At 40.1% G+C, this 20098-nt stretch overlaps 1 protein-coding gene across 1 annotated transcript in view; it reads right to left on the bottom strand.

Annotated features, from left to right (window-relative positions):
• DNAH5 (dynein axonemal heavy chain 5) overlaps nucleotides 1-20098 on the bottom strand; it is a 336311-nt gene that overhangs the window by 238880 nt on the left and 77333 nt on the right. Inside the window, exons 5-12 of the mRNA XM_045163647.1 lie at nucleotides 17738-17959; nucleotides 14756-14893; nucleotides 13797-13973; nucleotides 12288-12401; nucleotides 11253-11360; nucleotides 8375-8497; nucleotides 7039-7254; nucleotides 3731-3838 (exon numbers count right to left, since the gene is read on the bottom strand). Of these exons, the coding sequence (XP_045019582.1) occupies nucleotides 3731-3838; nucleotides 7039-7254; nucleotides 8375-8497; nucleotides 11253-11360; nucleotides 12288-12401; nucleotides 13797-13973; nucleotides 14756-14893; nucleotides 17738-17959 (1206 nt within the window). The remainder of the gene's footprint in view (nucleotides 1-3730; nucleotides 3839-7038; nucleotides 7255-8374; nucleotides 8498-11252; nucleotides 11361-12287; nucleotides 12402-13796; nucleotides 13974-14755; nucleotides 14894-17737; nucleotides 17960-20098) is intronic.

Below are 20098 nucleotides of genomic sequence, written 5' to 3'. Positions count from 1 at the left end.
TGTCAATGTATGGCAAAACCAATACAATATTGTAAAGTAATTATCCTCCAATTAAAATAAATAAATTTATATTAAAAAAATAAGTTCTCTAGGACTTGTTTGGAACATGTCAACTTATCTTTGAAGCTTCACTTGCTGGTACAATATCAGAATATTATACTTTTATAATTAGTCATTTTAGCCACTATTTGCCCTTTTTAAGATATATTCATTACTTTGTTCTAACATATATGTACTTATATTTCGATCATGTTACATGTCAGATGTGATCTTTAAGGGCCAATCAACTCTATCTACTTCTGTACCCATAACCTACAGCATAGAAGCCTAATATGCATTTAATGTACAGTCAATACATGTTTCAGTTAAGTTCAGTTCAGTTCAGTCACTCAGTCGTGTGCCAACTCTTTGAGACCCCATGAACCGCAGAACGCCAGGCCTCCCTGTCCATCACCAACTCCCGGAGTTCACCCAAACCCATGTCCATTGAGTCGGTGATCCCATCCAACCATCTCATCCTCTGTCGTCCCCTTCTCCTCCTGCCCTCAATCTTTCCCAGCATCAGGGTCTTTTCAAATGAGTCAGCTCTTCACATCAGGTGGCCAAAGTTTTGGAGTTTCAGCTTCAGAATCAGTCCTTCCAATGAATATTCAGGGTTGATTTCCTTTAGGATGGACTGGTTGGATCTCCTTGCAGTCCAAGGGACTCTCAAGACTCTTCTCCAACACCACACTTCAAAAGCATCAATTCTTCGGCCCTCAGCTTTCTTTATAGTCCAACTCTCACATCCATACATGACCACTGGAAAAACCATAGCCTTGACTAGACAGACCTTTGTTGGCAAAGTAATGTCTGCTTTTCAATATGCTGTCTAGGTTGGTCATAACTTTCCTTCCAAGGAGTAAGCATCTTTTAATTTCATGGCTGCAATCACCATCTGATGGCAGTGATTTTGGAGCCCAGAAAAATAAAGTCAGCCACTGTTTTCACTGTTTCCCCATCTATTTGCCATGAAGTGATGGGACTAGATGCCATGATCTTCATTTTCTGAATGTTGAGCTTTAAGCGAACTTTTTCACTCTCCTCTTTCACCTTCATCAAGAGGCTCTTTAGTTCTTCTTCACTTTCCGCCATGAGGGTGGTGTCATCTGCATATCTGAGGTTATTGATGTTTAATTACATTACATTAATTTATTTACATAATTAATTTAATTACAATGCATGTTTAATTACAATAAATCTAGTTCTTATGCTTTGCTATCATATCCATAATTATCTTTCTTTTCCATTTTTTCTTAAAACAAACATTTCATTGTGTCATTTAGTTTATGTGCCATTTAAAGTAAAAGCTGTGATTTTTTCCAAATCTGATGTCCTAATGTGATTTTCTTAAAGGTTCAGTTCAGTTTAGTCACTTAGTCGTGCCCAACTCTCTGCGACCCCATGGACTGCAGCACTCCAGGCCTCCCTGTCCATCACCAACTCCTATAGTTTACTCAAAGTCATGTCCATTGAGTCGGTGATACCATCCAACCATCTCATCCTCTGTCGTCCCCTTCTTCTCCTGCCTTCAATCTTTCCCACCATCAGGGTCTTTTCAAATGAGTCAGCTCTTCGCATCAGGTGGCCAAAGTGTTAGAGTTTCGGCTTCAACATCAGGTTATACTCCATTTTTTTAAAGGTTATACTCCTTTATAGTTATTGCAAAATATTGGCTATATTCCCCATGTTGTACCATATATCCTTGTAGTTTATTCTATACCTAATAGCTTCTACCTCTTAGTCCCCTACCTCTATCTTGCCTCCCCTTCCCTCTCCCCACTGGTAATAAGTAGGGAAATTGTTCTCTATATCTATGAATCTGCTTCTCTTTTCTTATATCCACTAGTTTATTGTGTTTTTTAGATTCCATATATAAGTGATATCACACAGTTGTGTTTCTCTGCCTGTCCTACTTCACTTAACAGAGTCTGATGGTGGTAGTGGTGGTTTAGTGGCAAAGTTGTGTCTAACCCTTTGTCACCTCTTGGACTGTAGCCCTCCAGGCTCCTTTGCCCATGGGGATTCTCCAGGCAAGAGTACAGGAGTGGGCAGCCATTCCCTTCTTCAGGGGATCTTCCTGACCCAGAGATCGAACCTGCAGCTCTTGCATTGCAGGCGGGCATTTTACCACTGAGCCACCAGGGTCTAGTTCTTATCACAAATCATACAGTAATTCAGCAAACATCCTTTGGTCTCCAGTTATATAAAGTCCCATCCGCTAGGGCCTGGAGACATAGATAGGAATGAACACAATTCCTGCCCTCAAGGTGTTCACCATCTACCTGTATCCAGCATACAAACTCCTCCAGTACTGCGCGATCAGAAACTGCTAGGACACACACACAAAGACGAGAAATCAACAGTGACCATGGCGCACACACTCGGGATCTGCCATTGCTCATCAATTTCCCACGAGAGATCAAGATCCACAGATCTCATGTCTGAGTCAGCCCCCAAAGAGGTCATTGCTTAAATTATTACAAGTGCTCTATCTTTCCATCACCTGAATTTGTCTTATAAAATAATGGTTAAAAACCTGAATCCTAGAGCCAGAGTGCCTACAAGTCAACACCTCTGTGACTGTGGGAAAGTCACTTAACTTCACTATGCCTCAGTTTCCTCCTTTCCAGAAACAGTGCAATAAGAATACACACTTTATCAGATTATTGTGAGTATTAAATGAATTAACACCTATTAAGTGCCTAGAACAGACCTGACATACAGAACTAGCAAGTTTTATTATAATGCTTTCTACACTGAACCCATCCTTCCAAAAATGACTCAAAGCTCTTTCTCCCTTGAAGTGTACAAGCGTATTTCAAGCCAAAAATTTCTGGAAAAGAAGGAGCAGAACAGCCATTTTCATTTTATCATCAGAAAGCATGGGAAGAAGTCTGAACATTGATTAAGGCGGGCATCCATTAGTGTGTCTCCCAAACCTACCCTCCCTGGCTCTTCTTATCTGGTAATAAATACACCCAGCCATGCCAGGGGGTCCCATGCCCTCTGCATTTACCATACGACCCCACAGTAATGAGGCAAACACTGGAACCCTGACCAACCCAACCCGTCCTTAGACATTGGGAGCTTAAGAGTGGGTCCATGGCATGTCCTCAGAAGCTTCTGATGGCCATAACCTGCTCCTGTGGGCTGACCTGCAGTGAGCGGAGAGAGTGGGAAAAGCAGGAGGAAGGGAAGGAGAATGAAGAGAACAGGGCTTTAAGACCAAGACGGGTCAAGGTGCTGAGTCAGCCCTGGTACCACTGTTTCAAGGCCAGCTAGTCTCCTGCCTTTGGGATCCGCCGAACATCGCTGACCATTTGCTCAAGCTATCGTTGGTCATAATCACTGCTATAAAGTAACAAACAAATGGAAACTAATCTCTATATTCTAATAACACTATGTTTCAACAGAGGATAACAGTTAATTTTCTAAGATCTAAAATGAAACACATGCAGAAATCTGTGATTACAGCTCGTTATCCAAAGCTGTATTTATGAACCTTTAATCCAGGAGAAAGAACCTTCAATTATTCATCTGAAATCATAAAATGCAGGCCAAGCCCGCTATCGGTCACCTCCGTGATGAAGATGCCTCTTCCTTCTGAATGGGTAATGATTAGCAGCCTGACACAGAATGGAAAAAGTAAACACCAGACTGTCAACAGGAATTTTATTATACAACCTACATGAAGGTCATTAATCTGCTTGCAAAACTCTTCATAATCCTGCTCAAATTCCATTTTCCGCTGGTCTAAGAAATTATACTCCTTTTTCTTTATGGTAGCAACAATACCCTGAAATAGTAGGAAACAAATAAGACAATATTTCAATGTTCTTGCATTATTTACCTAAATATGACCTTTAAATATACAGCCTGTGCAATCATTCCCCAAAAATCAACTTCAGAGAAGCCTGACTTCTTTAATTATTCTCATTGCATCATGCATATTATAGGTAGTATAATGTTGCCTGGTGCATTCAGAGAAACCACTTGGAAGCATTTTCATGAGACTTTATGTATTTTTGAAGAAAAATTTAAAATAAGTAAAAACCACATTTGAAAAGTGGATGTTCTGTCTAAAAATTTCTTACAAATTACATCTGAAATAATAAAAAAGAAGCCTAAAGTAGAACTTTGCTAAAATATTTTTCATTAAAAAGTTTGTCTTCTCAGAAAATAGACTTTAACAGAATGCAAACAACTTAGGAAGAGAGCAATTATATTATAGTAGCTACAGGTGAAAAGCTACCTTCCAAGCTTCAAATGTCCTAAATAAAATATCAGACCATAATCTACCATTTAAAGAATCTCTAGAATTAATTGCTTCCTCCTGCCCTGCAAACCTGCAATCTGTGACTATAAGAGTACAGATTAGGTAACTCATCTTCTAGAAAATACTATCATCTGAAGTTTTGTTTGCTCTGAATAATGAGCTCTAATGCTCTGTGATCATTCTTAACCAGGTACTAAGCCATTCTCAAACTTGGGTGCCCACACTGTTGACAGAGGCATATAATTTTTATGAAGAACGTTGGACCAGCTTCCACAAACGCTTCTTCAAAGCCATTTCCATTTAAACATCAACTCAAATCTCTCAATAGACAAAAGTGCCTAAGTTGCATAAATTCTTAAACCAAGTTTACTACTGTATATATAGTTTATAATTGTATATTCAAGTTTACAATTGTATATACAGTTGTATGTACATACAATTGTACGTACATATATATTCACATAGTAGTACTGTGTGTAGTACTTAGTCATTCAGTCATGTCTGACTCTTTGCGACCCCATGGACTGCAGCCCACCAGGCTCCTCTGTCCATGGGGATTCTGCCATGCCCTCCTCCAGGGGATAGTCCCAACCAACTGAGACACCAGGAAAGCCCCAAAGATACAGGCTGCAGGTTGGTGATGGTGGTTTAGTCACTAAGTCATGTCTGATTCTTGTGACCCCATGGCCTGTAGCCTACCAGGCTCCTCTGCCTATGGGATTCTCCAGGCAAGAATACTGGAGTGGGTTGCCATTTCCTTCTCCAATATATGTATATGATTGCATGTGTATATATACATATATAATTGTGTATATAAAATATATGTGTACAATTGCATGTGTATATGAGTGTATGTGTGTGTGTGTGTGTATATATATATATATATATATATATACATGGAAATAGCAACCCACTCCAGTATTCTTGCCTGGAGAATTCCTTGGACAGAGGAGCCTGGTGGGCTATAGTCCATAGGATCACAAAGAGTTGGACATGACTAAGCACAGCTTTCAATTTTATACATATACATACAATTATATATAATACGACTATATATATATAATGACACCCATCATGTTACAGGAAGTGTATAAAAGAAACATGGAAAAGCTATATTCCTACATTTTAAGGTGGTATTTTAAAGGATTTGGGGCCCTTAGAAAATTCTACTCTATAACTGGATTTAATGGTCCACTTAAAAATATTGAGTAAATAAGATAAGCAACCATGACCTTTAAACCAACTAATCAAACTCAACCTACTAAATCATTTACTTGTCAGATATTTATTGCACACCCATTATATGCCAGTAAACTCTGCAGATACAGGAATAAGTAGAACAAAGAAATATCCCCACACTCAGGAGCTTTTATATCTTCTGTGGGGGAAAGGGAGATCTAGGTTTATCACAAAAAATGAACAGGATAGTTTCAGAGAGTGATAAGTAACATGACATAGAGTGACGTAAAACAGAGATTGAGGAAAACTTAACTGAGAGGGTATTTAATCAAGATCTGGAGGCCAAGGAGGAAAGAATCATGTGATGATTCGGAGGCAGAACTTTCCAGAAGAAAGGCTCTGCAAGGCCAAAGGTGGACTAAGGTGGCCTGTCCTGTGTCCAGAGAACACGGAATGAGGAGACTAGGAGCAGGGGAGGCAGCCAGAGGGGTGCACAGGACCCTGAAGCCGTACAAGGAGCCTCAGTGTCATTTCCATGGCCACCATTTTGAGCTTCTTCTATTGGTTGTAACATACAAAAATCTCACCTTACACTTTCACAAACCATCTACATTTTATCTCACTACATTCTGATACATCCACTTGAGATTTTGAAAGCAATTTTTCTTCCCAGTATTTTATCAGATTAGAATAGCCTTTATCTGCATTTGGCTGTACAGTTCAATTTCCCCTTCAAAAATAAACTTTGAAATATGCTCCCAAGTTTATTTTTTCATTAAGAATGAAAACTAATTAGATTCCAAACTGAAATACAAATGGATATAGTCCATCTCTGTCGTGCACAACTGTCAGTTTCAAAGAATAGATTATCCACCTTGCAGATTACATACAGCTCAGCTAAAATATTTCCTGGTAGATAGAAAAGGTTTTTCTTTGTCTCCCTGAATCTGATATACTCAGGAAACAAAAAGATTCCTCATATTGACCTAAACTGTTAGACGAGAAAAATCAATGAGTGACAGTAAATTATATGATCCTCTTCAAATTCAAGGACAAAAAGAAAAATTAAGGTTTAGTGTCACTGTCCCCAAACAAGAAAAAACCCGACTATATTCATTAGTTTTTAACATGAATCCATATAAAATGCTTAACTGCAGATATAATCAGATACCACTCAGAATTCAGTGTCAACTAGAGCCTAACACAGTATATGCTTGATTAAATATTTCCTATATGAATAAATGAAATAATAAGTTACATTTAAACATTTTTCTTGTGCTACTAATGAAAACACTTTTACTAATGATGATTAATTTTAGACTATTGGAAAGTCATTCTTATAATCACATACCTGGAAAGAATATATTAACATCATTGCACAATTCTCAAATAAATTTAACTGCTTTATTGTTTAAGGGCCATAAGCTTATCTTTTGCATTAGAGACTGATAATTTGAAGCATTCTAAATAGTCATTTGCATAAAAACATTAAAATTTTATTCATGGATAAGGGTAGCAAATTGAGTTTTGAAGTACAGTACCTGGTATTTAGTGATCATGTTTTCCAGCCCTTCAATTTTTGAATCTTGCAGGACTGAGTACGTCTTGAAGATTGTAAAGATATCCATTATCTTGGCAAGACGTCTATGGAAAGTTTCAAATTTCCCAAAAATATACATCTCACTGAATTCAAATTGTTTTTCACTTGGATCTTGTTTAAGCTTTTGCTTTGTCTTGTGAAAGCAGTGCTGGTATTCCTTAAAATTAAAAACCAAAATACAAGAACGGGAACACAACAAGGACATCAGCCTTATTCTCTTAAGTGAAGGTGATAGCAAATTTAGGGTAGAATTACAAAATCTTTCCATTTCATACCTCTGGAGCAACTCGCTCATCAACCTGGGGTGTCATCTTTTCCTAACCCCTAACCTAGAAAACTCCTTTTTTTTTTTTTTAACCATGAGGCATGCAGAACTTCTCCGACCAGGGATTGAACCTGTGCCCCCTGCACTGCAAGCTCAGAGTCTTAACCACTGGACCACCAGGGAAGTCCAAACTCCTAACTGTTCATAATACAACTCAAAGATGCAGCCTTTCCACCTGCGTCTCACTGTGTTAGGAGACGCCTAGCTCTTCATCTAGCTCCTTGTTTGTCTATAAGAAGCTTGAGGAAAATGACTTCATCTTTGTATCTCTAGTACTTAGTGTGGTGTTGGGACATAGAAGGTCCCCTAAAGGGTAAAGTAAGTGAATAAATTTGGAGAGCTGATTTACTAACATTCAACTTTTCTTAACAGTGAAAGATTGCCATTCTTTTTAACTGGGCTTCCCAGGTGGCACTAGTGGTAAAGAACCTGCCTGCCAACGCAAGAGACATAAGAGACTCGTGTTCGATCCCTGGGTCAGGAAGATCCCGTGGAGGAGGGCATGGCAACCCACTCTAGTATTTTTGCCTGGAGAATCCCATGGACACAGGAACCTGGTGAGCTGCAGTCCATAGGGACGCAAAGTTGGACACAACTGAAGTGACTTCATATGCAGCCACACGATATGATAACTGATAAATTATTTAATTGGCAGGGCTTTCACGGTGGTCCAGTGGTTAAGAATCTGTCTGGCAATGCAGGACACAGGTTCAATCCCTGGTAGGGCAACTAGGATCTCACATGTCTTGGAGCAACTAAGCCTGCACATCGCAACTAGAGAGTCTGTGTACAGCAAGGAAAGATCCCACACGATGTACTGAAGATACCGCATGCTACAACTAAGACCTGACACAGCCAGATAAATAAATAAATACTTTTTTTAAGATATATTGGCAAAAACAATGTAAAAATAATTTTAAAATTCTAAATATATTATTAAGTTGACTGTTACCTGCTTAAGTTTAATTGCAGATAGTATTTTTTCCACAACAACATCTTGTGGCTGGCTCCAGATCGAAGCAGTTCCGTTGTTGGTAATATAGGCTTTACATGCAGATATCATCTGATTGGTCACCTGGAATTTTTCAATGAAATGATGTCAAGTACAGTAAGCAGCCATCAAGCATAAACTGGGCTAGAGTGTCCTCAGCTCTTCTAACCTCTCTGAGTATGACATCTGTGAATAAATCTTTGGGTTTATGTTTTTCCTTCACTAGTATGATCAAGCACTAACTCTCTTTTTTCCCAGCTTTACTGAGGTATAATTGACAAACAAAAATTGTATTATGCTTAAGGTGTACAAGTGATGCTTGGTATACATATTCATAACAGAATGATTAGCACAATCAAGTATAACACATCCAACACCTCACATAATTACTATTTGTGTGCGTGTGTGTTGAGAAAACTTAACATCTGCTCTTTAACAATTTTCAACTATACAACACAATACTAAACATAGTCGCCAAGCTGTATATTGGGCTTCCCTGATAGCTCAGTTGGTAAAGAATCCACCTGCAATGCAGGAGACCCCGGTTCGATTCCTGGGCCAGGAAGATCCCCTGGAGAAGGCATAGGCTACCCACTCCAGTATTCTTGGGCTTCCCTTGTGGCTTAGCTGGTAAAAAATCTGCCCACAATGTGGGAGACCTGGGTTCAATCCCTGGGTTGGGAAGATCCCCTGGAGAAGGAAACGGCTGCCCAGTCGAGTATTCTGGCCTGGAGAATTCCATGGACTGTATAGTCCATGGGGTCACAAAAAGTCAGACTCAACTGAGTGACTTTCACTTTCACTTTCAAGCTGTACATTAGACCCCAGAACTCAGTCATCTTACAACTCTAAGCTTGCAGCCTTTGACCAACATCTTCCCATTTTCCACACTCTTCCAGCCCCTGGCAATCACCCGTTCTACTCTCTGCTTCTAGTCAACCTTTTTAAATTCTACACAGCTATTATCAAAAGTGAAAGAAAGTGAAAGTGAAGTCACTCAGTCGTGTCTGACTCTTTGCGACCCCATGGACTGTAGCCCACCAGGCTCCTCCATCCACGGAATTTTCCAGGCAAGAGTACTGGAGTGGGTTGCCATTTCCTTCTCCAGAGGATCTTCCCATCCAGGGATCAAACCTGAGTCTTCTGCATTGCAAGCAGATTCTTTTACCATCTGAGCCACGAGGGAAGCTCCTATTATCAAAATGATTCGTAAAATCACAGAGTTGGAGGCACTACAGAAAATCAACAATTCAGACCCTCACGTTAATGCAGGATGAATGTCTTAGCCAACCACTTCCCTACCTAAAAGCTATCAAGAGCTTTCCTAAGTCTCCTTCTTCAGCAGCCTTCTCTAAAAATCTAACTCACAGTTTCCAAGTGCCATGAAAAGAACTGTCCACCCTGATCATTTCATGACACCATGATCTGTAGCAGAAAAGTCAAAAGCAGAAGGCAATAGAAAAAAGAGTAAATATAATGTATGTAAAGCCAACACTTTATCCCTTTAAACTTAAAAAAAAAAAAAACTTCAGAATTCAGGATTTTTTAATTAATTAAAATTTTATTAATTTTAAAATTAAAATTTAATTTTAATAAATTAAAAGGAAAATGGGATGACTGTACTGTATGTATGCCTGGGATTGCAGTGTAAAGGTTAGGTGGAACAAGACTGGCCATGTGTTGACAGTGGATAATCTGGGTGATACGTACAAGGGGATCCAATATACAATTATATTTCCTTTTGTACCTGCTGCAAATATTTCATAACGAAAGGTTTTCAAAAATGAGAGAATTTAAAAAAAAAAATGAGAGAATTAGGTTCAAATTAGGTTTCACAGTTAGGTTCTAAAACAAGCCTTGCAAATAAAGTCCATGAAACCTGGACATGCATCGTAACACAGATTGACTTTTGAGTCTTGTACTCGGGGAATACCCCTCCTGACTCCAACATAACATTAAAGTGTGAGGAGGATGGAAAAGGGTCTTGTGGGTTCCCCTCCTTTCTACCCAAATATGAGAGCAGATGAGATGGTTGGATGGCATCACCGACTCAATGGCCATGAGTTTGAGTAAACTCCAGGAGCTGGTGATGGACAGCGAAGCCTGGTGTGCTGCAGTCCATGGGGCCGCAAAGAATTGGACATGACTGAGTGACTGAACTGAACTGAACTGAACACAGTCCTGAGGAGTGGGAAATGCCTCTATTTTAATACAACATTTAAAATTTTCACCTTGGTAATGAAAAAGTCATTTCCTTCTTAGAGAGGAAATGGGAAAAGCAACAATGTTCACCATAAACACTTATGAGTTAGGACATAAGGTTTAAACATCATTATGTTTTCTGGCAGAATCATTATAATTGCTTTATGGATTACTGGAACGTTGCAGTGGCTTTTATTACCATGATTACTGTTCTAATAACACCAAGTAAACAACTGTGGCATGGAATAAATTTGGAACAGCAGCACATAAAATATGAAACTGAAGATGGCCAGTTAAATATAGCTTTTCTTAATTAAAATTCACCCAACAGGAAGAAATCATGTGCTAAATAACATAGGGAAAGAAATTCTAAAAAGAATCTTTTTCCATTTTTATTACATAAACAATATAATATCTTTTATAATTATTACTTTGGGAAATAATGCTTTATGATTTGCTAAAATCAGCTTCCCATGTATGCTTAATTCTATTTCTATCAAGAGATTAAGTCTTTTTGGTAAATTGTAGGATACAGAGACATTGGATTTGCCAATGTGGTAATTTCTAACTATAAAAAACAACATTAACCATTGACAAGGAAATCTAAGTGACCACAGACTCTACACTAGGCTCTTACCTTTACAAACAGAGATGTGATCTTCTCAGAGGTGTTATAGTAATGAGAGATACTGTAGATCATTTTAATTGCATTTACAAGAGTAGGAATAGCATCAATCATGGATATCTGGAAGACAGCACAAAACTTTTCAGGGCAACATATCAAAGTCAGCAAAATTCTAATAGGCTAATCTCTCTGTCCTCATTAGAATAAAATTTAGGTAAAAGACTTTTATTTAAATTTTAAAATATTATCTAACATGCTATATAAATATAACACATTGAGGATTAATCTCATCTTGATTATTTAGTCATATGCAGTTAATCAAATTTTGTCTCAATGCAAGAAACACTAACATTCTGTTAAGGACAAGGATTGTGTTAGCAGTTAATTTTGTAATAAATAAAACCAGGAACAAATGAAAGTTAAAAGATTTTTTTTTAAAGTCAGCCAATAATTCTTCCCACCGTTGTTTTGAGTATAGATTAGGATGTCAATTGCTATGTTTAATGGGAAATGGAATATACAATAAATGTTTTTAAAATACAATGTATATCTTAGAAAACATAGGAAAATATATATATATGTAGAAATAGACATGTGTGTATATGCATATATATGTATTAGTTCAGTTCAGTCGCTCGTCGTGTCCGACTCTTTGCGACCCCATGAACCACAGCACGCCAGGCCTCCCTGTCCATCACCAACTTCCAGAGTCCACCCAAACCCATGTCCATCGAGTCGGTGATCCCATCCAACCATATCATCCTCTGTCATCCCCTTCTCCTCCTGCCCTCAACCTTTCCCAGCATCAGGGTCTTTTCAAATGAGTCAGCTCTTTGCATCAGGTGGCCAAAGTATTAGAGTTTCAGCTTCAACATCAGTGTATACATGTATGCATATACATGCACATATAATTTTCTTGAGAATAAAGAGGTTTTCTAAGACTTTTCCAACAAACTGCAATATTCATGAACCAAAATTCCACACTCATTTCAGCTAGTGTAAAAGGGTCACGAGTAGAAGACTAAGGAGGTGGAAATCTCGACTCACAGGATCACTGCTGTACAAGGGCTCACAGCACTTCTCAAGTGTATACAGATACTTGACATTGTCCTTCGCTTCATTAGCTGCATCAGTGATTCGAATATCCGTCTCCCGCCATGTCTACACACAATACAGGAAGGAAATTTTAACGCAATTATTAATAGAAAAAATTCCAACTAACAGCTGCATAAAAGGCATCACAAGGCCCAGGGTCCAACTTTCAGTCTCTCCTGTGCCTCTTACATAGAACTCAATCCAGAGGGGTGAGGGGCACTGCCACGATGAAGAGCAATTAAAATTTTTTGACTAAATGTTTAAAGGTATCTCTTCCAAGCCTTCTCTCATGAAATCTATTCAATAACTAGGACAGAGCATGGGTGGGTTGGAGGGGGGCAGCACTTTTCATATTTACACCTACACGTCTTCTCCTCCACAGCCTGCTGAATCCATTTTGCACCTCACTCTGACATTCTCTATGACCAAGAACTGAAGGAAGCCTCCAGCCAACAGACAGCAAGGAACTGAATCCCACATGGGCAACCTGGAGGAAGATCCTCCCCAAGTCAGGCCTTCAGATGAGCCAACATCCTGACAACAACCTTAAGAGATCTCCAGTCGGATGATCCCAGCTAAGCTACACCGAGGGCTTCCCAGTGGCTCAGCGGTAAAGACTCTGCTTGCCAATGCAGAAGATGCAGGTTCAATCCCTGGGTCAGGAAGACTCCCTGGAGAAGGAAATGGCAACTTGCTCCAGTATTCTTGCCTGGGAAATCCCATGGACAGAGGAGCCTGATGGCGCAACAGTCCATGGGGTCACACAAGAATCGGCCACAATTCAGTGACTACATAACAACAAGCCACACCCAAACCCCTGACCCACAGACCATGTGGTGATATTTATTGTTTCAGGTGGTGAAGTTTTGGGGTAATTTGTTACACGGGAATATAAAATAAATACACCTGTTCTAAAAAAAAATTAGAAAAGTTTAAGCCTCCATTATTACTACTCCTCATTGGTCTGAATTCATAATATACAATCATGTTATTATGCTACATATTAATGACTTGCAATGCCCTCTAGTAATACATATACATATGTGTGTGTGCATATGTGTTAATCACTAAGTTCTGTCCAACTCTTTGCAACCCTATGGACTGTAGACCACCAGGCTCCTCTGTCCATGGGATTCTTCAGGCAAGAATACTGGAGTGGGTAGCCATTCCCTTCTCCAGGGGGATCTTCCCCACCCAGAGATCAAACTCGGGTCTCCTGCGCTGCAGATGGAATCTTTACCATCTGAGCCACCAGGGAAGCCCATACATACATGTACACCAGCCAATAAATGCCTTTCATTCAAAGGCTATTTCTACAGTTTATAAAATTACAAAAGGGCAGTATCATTTAATCTTGAAGTTACTTTTTCATTAAGGTAGAATAACATTTTTCTGTTCCTAATTACTCTATGACATATGCATAAAGAACTTCCATTCCCACTTCATAAAGCGAAAAGCAACCTTCAGAAGTTTCGACTTGGCAGCAGCAAGCACTGCCAATGCAGACTTCACATCTGGGCTCTTCAATTGATCCAAAAGGTAGTTAAATTTAGACAGTCTTTTTTTCCAGTACTCCAACTCTGCTCGAGGCCCAAGGTCATCCGCCTCCTTCCGCAGCTGGTTGTTTTCAGCAAGGACCTGTGAATGCACAGGAGAACCATGAGCCAATGAGTCGGCTGGAGAGTTAAAAGTTACACATAAGCAAAATATAGGGAAAGAAGTAAATTCTGCTATCTGAGTCATGATATATTTTTATTCATTTGCATGCTTTGAATGACAGCCTTTTACTAACCTGAGATGTATCCATTTTTTAAATTTCAACAAAAATTTAGTTGACTCATTCTAAGTTAAAACTACTTGTTTGAGGAGCTTTCATGAACTTTTGGAGGACCTGATCTCAGAAACTTTCTTTGGCTTATTCACTTAGAACCTCGGAGAAATACAACCTTGCAAAGTCCTCATGCCTTCAGTTGGTTAATTTCCATTACTGATGTAACATCAATAATTGGGTGTAACACCTAGCTTTCACTTTTCTGAATTTTTTTTTTTTAACAATTAAGTCCAAAGCTTTGTTTTGGAAGACACATTGAATTAGAAAACTCCTGTACTCCTATAGGCATTCTCTCCAGAGTAACTACATCTTGAGGAAAAACCTGGCCAACTGCAGTGTTTTAGGTAGACAAGTATACAAAGTCATTTACTGTCATCTCCTAGAATTCTTACTATCTCTTCTTAACTAATGACAATACATTAACATTGCAATGAACCTTTCATCTTTTTTAGGGACTTGCAGTAAAATACTTAGGCAGATGGAACAGGGATGTGATATAACCTTCTTCCACTGGCTGATTCAGTCACATGGCATGTGAACTAGTCAATGTTCGGAGAGCTAGTTCTGATGTTTGGTTTCTGCAAATTACCTGTTCTGTTTGTTTGATCCATACTTTCATACAACCTTCTATTTTTTCCATAGTCTCAGGGTTATTAGCTAGAGTCAAGAAGTCTATGGGTTCCTTCAAGGTTTTCAGTTCAAATATGTCACACTTTTGAAGGTTCACCTAATTACAATGAAAGTTAAAGAATAAGATGATGTTACTTTACACACACACACACACACACACACTTCTGGTTGATCCAGAAGGATCTTAAGGAGATTCTCTCTAACTACCCTGCTCCCTGGGAAATGCTCATGAAATCAGTGTAGGAATCCTCCTTAGGTATTGAGCACACCAGTAAAGCTGATTGGTCTGAATTAAAATTTTGTGTCAAAAAAAAAAAGTGTGAACTGCAGACAGACAGACAGACAATATCACAGAACTCGGGAATTGATAAGGAACTTGGAAATTAAAGAGTCAACCCATGAAACCAAAGAAAATGGGGACCTTCAAAAAATGACTGAGGGGAGGGTAATCTCTAATCTATCATATTCTTTTTTGAAACTAACCAGAGGGAAAGACTCTCATGTTCCTGTCCAAAAAAAAAAAAAAAAATCTTATAGTTACTAAGTTCAATGGCAAATACACCAATTCATTTGGGGAGGGAGGGGTAGAGAGGGGTAGGAAAGAAGGTGTGTTGGACTTTGACTTGACAGAGAAACCAAAGGGGTCTTCCCTGGTGGTCCAGTGGTTAAGAATCCATGCTTCCACTACAGGGAACCTGGGCTCAGCCCCTGGTTGGGGACCTATCACATGCAGGGCACAGCCAAAAAAGAAAAACAAACCCAGGATTTTTTACTTCCCTCACAGAAAGAATCTACCTGCAATGCAGGCCATCCCGGTTGGATTTCTAGGTTGGAAAAATCCACTAGAGAAGGGATAGGCTACCGGTTCTTGGGCTTCCCTGGTGACTCAGCTGGTAAAGAATCCATCTGTAATTCAGGAGACCTGGGTTCAACCCCTGGGTTGGGAACATCCCCTGGAGAAGGGAAAAGCTACCTACTCCAGTATTCTGGATTGGAGAATTCCATGGACTGTATAGTCCATGGGGTCACAAAGAGTTGGACACAACTGAGCAACTTTCATTTTCAACCCAAAAGCCTGGAGAAGGCAAAGGCAACCCATTCCAATACTCTTCCCTGGAGAATCCCAAGGACAGAGGAGCCTGGTGGGCTATGGTCCAGAGGGTCACAAAGAGTTGGACACGACTGAAGCAACTTAGCATGCACACATGCGATCCAGAAGTACCTTGGTATTTAATAAGGACATTTTCCTCCTAGGAAAGGTGCAGCTAGCCCTGTGAGCCTCTAAATTCAGATTTCAGCACCCACCCCCAACACTGCACCTTCCACCTGCCTCCTAGACCTGGCCTTGGTTTTATGGGGGAGGCTTCTGCCTTTCGTGAAGTGGCACCGCCTCCCTCCTGTGTGAGATCCAGCCACTTTTTTAATACCTCTACCACAATATGAAGTGGAGCCCTGTGAAAGCAGTACTCTTTTCAGGAGAATAACTATTTAATTTGGTTCAACTTGCATTTAGGTGGCCTGCATCATAGTCAACTACGAATATAACTCAAATGTTCGCTGGAGCCAACTCCCCCTGTGTGGATATCATTTACTCAACTCTCCCATCCCACATCATTTAGAAGGCCTACTGTCTGCCTCCCTGCCAACATCCCAATAGGTCCCAAAGGGTCTCAGTATTTCCTGGAGAGCAGTGAGCATTATCTTGTCATTGGTCTCACAGGATCCATTTCTGTGTCTCCCACTCATGCCTGATCTGGGCTGTCATCTGTCATGGTTTTGCATTCACCCCACCTTCTACCCCAAGGAATCACTAACACGGGCTCACTGTAGGTGGCACAAATTTTACTGATGCCAAATCCCACAAATGCCAAACTTATTCTTTGTGTGTGTATGTGTGTGTGTGGTTGTGCTGGATCTTCACTGTGACAGGCAGGCTTCTGTAGTTGCAGCACATAGGCTTATGGGATCTTAGTCCCCTGACAGCGGGACTTCACTGATGGCACAGACGGCAAAGGATCTGCCTACAATGAAGGAGACCTGGGTTCGACATCTGGGTCAGGAAAATCCTCTGGAGAAAGAAATGGCTACCCACTCCAGTATTCTTCCTTCTTATTATGTCTTTAAAAATCAAGTAGTCTCTGCTTCCCTGATGGCTCAGACAGTAAAAAATCCATCTGCCAACACAAGAGACCCAGGTTTGATCCCTGGGTCGGGAAGATCCCCGGAGAAGGAAATGGAAACCCACTCCAGTATTCTTGCCTGGAGATTTCCATGGACAGAGGAGCCTGGTGGGCAACAGTCCATGGGGTTGCAAAGAGTCAGACATGACTGAGCAATTAACACTTTCACTTTCAGTTCCCTGACAAGAGATTGAACCCAGGCCACCTGCATTTGGCACATGGATTCTTACCCACTGGACCACCAGGAAAGTCCCTGCCAAACTTATTCTTAACAGCCATTTAGATCACTGGCTGGACCACAGGACCCAACCCACTGTCTTCAGATATATCCATTCTTCTCTCCTCCGGCCTCTTCAAAATTTACTCCCATCCCTACCATCATCATCACCCCCAACCTCTCCCATCACCACCACCCCTGAAACACACACCACACTCTGGCTCCAAATTTCTCCTTCTAAGTTGCAGAGCAATACCAGAAGCACTTCATACTCTTCTTGCAGTCCAACATCTGACATGACAGAGTAAAACTCTCCACCATGGCCAGTATTTCTAAGGAACCCACAAAGCACTCATTGCTCCAAATGACAGGAATTTAAATCTAGTCACCACCACATCTTCAAGGGACAAGAAAGCACGCACAATATATTTTCAAGATTTGCAAAGTAGTGGAATCAAGACCCTCTAAGAGAAGTATTACACACCTAGATGTTGATTTGTTCACCATCAGATACTTTTTGGAGAAATAACATAGTTGTTCTTACCTTCTCCTTCAAACTCTCCTGTGCACTAGCCAGGATGCTCACGAAGCCTTCCAGGGAGCCCAGGAACTCCTGCCGAAGGCTGGAGGCTTCCGGAAGGCCCTCGAGCTCACTCCAGCCATGGCTCGTGGCTCTGAGAGCGGGAATGAAGATGTCAGACAGCAAACGTCTCATGCTGTTGAGCAGACCCCCGTCTGCGGTGTCAAGCATGTTGAAGCTCACCTCCTGCAAAACAATGGGGAAAAACCTTTATCGTAAAAAGCATCTTCAACTGCAATCTAACTACTGTCATTCGTAAATGAAGACCTGCCAAATGAGTAAAGCAAGGACTTCCCTGGTAGTTCAGTGGCTAAGACTCCATGCTCCCAACACAGGGGGCCCAAGTTTGATCCCTGATCAGGGAACTAGATCCCACATGCCACAACTAAGACCCAGAGCAGCCAAATAAATAAATGAGCTGTAACAAACACATGAAAAGATGCTCAACATCACTCATTATCAGAGAAATGCAAATCAAAACCACTATGAGGTACCATTTCACACCAGTCAGAATGGCTGCGATCCAAAAGTCTACAAGCAATAAATGCTGGAGAGGGTGTGGAGAAAAGGGAACCCCTCTTACATTGTTGGTGGGAATGCAAACTAGTACAACCACTATGGACAACAGTGTGGAGATTCCTTAAAAAACTGGAAATAGACCTGCCTTATGACCCAGAAATCTCACTGCTGGGCATACACACTGAGGAAACCAGAATTGAAAGAGACACATGTACCCCAATGTTCATTGCAGCACTGTTTATAATAGCCAGGACATGGAAGCAACCTAGATGTCCATCAGCAGATGAATGGATAAGAAAGCTGTGGTACATATACACAATGGAGTATTACTCAGCCATTAAAAAGAATACATTTGAATCAGTTCTAATGAGGTGGATGAAACTGGAGCCTATTATACAGAGTGAAGTAAGCCAGAAAGAAAAACACCAATACAGTATACTAACGCATATATATGGAATTTAGAAAGATGGTTACAATAACCCTGTATAAGAGACAGCAAAAGAGACACTGATGTATATAACAGTCTTTTGGACTCTGTGGGAGAGGGAGAGGGTGGGATGATTTGGGAGAATGGCATTGAAAGATGTATAATATCATATATGAAATGAGTCACCAGTCCAGGTTCAATGCACGATACTGGATGCTTGGGGCTGGTGCACTGGGACGACCCAGAGGGATGGTACAGGGAGGGAGGAGGGAGGAGGGTTCAGGATGGGGAACACGTGTATACCTGTGGCAGATTCATGTTGATATATGGCAAAACCCATACAATATTGTAAAGTTAAAAAATAAAATAAAATAACTAAGTACTAAAATATATATATAGAAAAAATAAAAGTAAAAAAAAACAATCACTGAACTGAAAACAATATTGATATACTTATGTTATTAAAGAAAAAAAAATAAATGAGCTGTGCTGTGCTTAGTCGCTCAGTCGTGTCTGACTCTTCGACCTCAGGGACTGTAGCCCGCCAGGCTCCTCTGTCCATGGGATTTCCCAGGCAAGAATACTAGAGTGGGTTGCCATTTCCTCCCCCAGGGGATCTTCCTGACCCAGGGATCGAACCCAGGTCTCCTGTTAATTCAGTAAATTATTATTCTGACCCGTAGTTAAGACATAAGCTTTATACTAAATTGCAATCATTGAAATAAAAGCATGAAATAAATAGAACACCAGATGTTTACCAGTTAATTTGCTGTAAGCAGACAAGGCAACCGTTAAGGACAGAGGAGACTTGTACAGATGCTCTTTACTCTACACAGAAAATAAAGTTACACAGTTGACCCTTGAGCAATGTGGGAGCTAGGGCTCCCACCCTCCATGCAGTCAGAAAATCCAAGTATAACATATACTCGGCCCTCCATATCCAAATTTCCTTATGCCTGGTTCTGTATCCTCAGATTCAGCCAGGAACCATATAATACTGTAGTATTTCTACCAAAAAAATATCCATGTGTAAACCAACTTGGGCAGCTCAAACTTGTGCTGCTTAAGGGTATAGTTGCTTTAATAAATCCTAATTTAAATGTATGAAATTTGCCATTAAGTAAATGATATATAGGAAATTCTTTTTTTGTTTATTTCTTCATTTTTTATTTTTTAATATAAATTTATTTATTTTAATTGGAGGATAATTACTTTACAATATTGTATTGGTTTTGCCATACATCAAAATGAATCCACCATGGGTGTACACATGTTCCCCATCCTGAACCTCCCTCCATACACACCAAGGAAACCAGAATTGAAAGAGACACGTGTACCCCAATGTTCATCACAGCACTGTTTATAATAGCCAGGACATG

This window comes from Bubalus bubalis, chromosome 19 (genome assembly GCF_019923935.1).
Source record: "Bubalus bubalis isolate 160015118507 breed Murrah chromosome 19, NDDB_SH_1, whole genome shotgun sequence".
In the NCBI taxonomy this organism is placed as follows: domain Eukaryota; kingdom Metazoa; phylum Chordata; class Mammalia; order Artiodactyla; family Bovidae; genus Bubalus; species Bubalus bubalis.
This window is presented reverse-complemented; position numbering and strand designations above follow the sequence as displayed.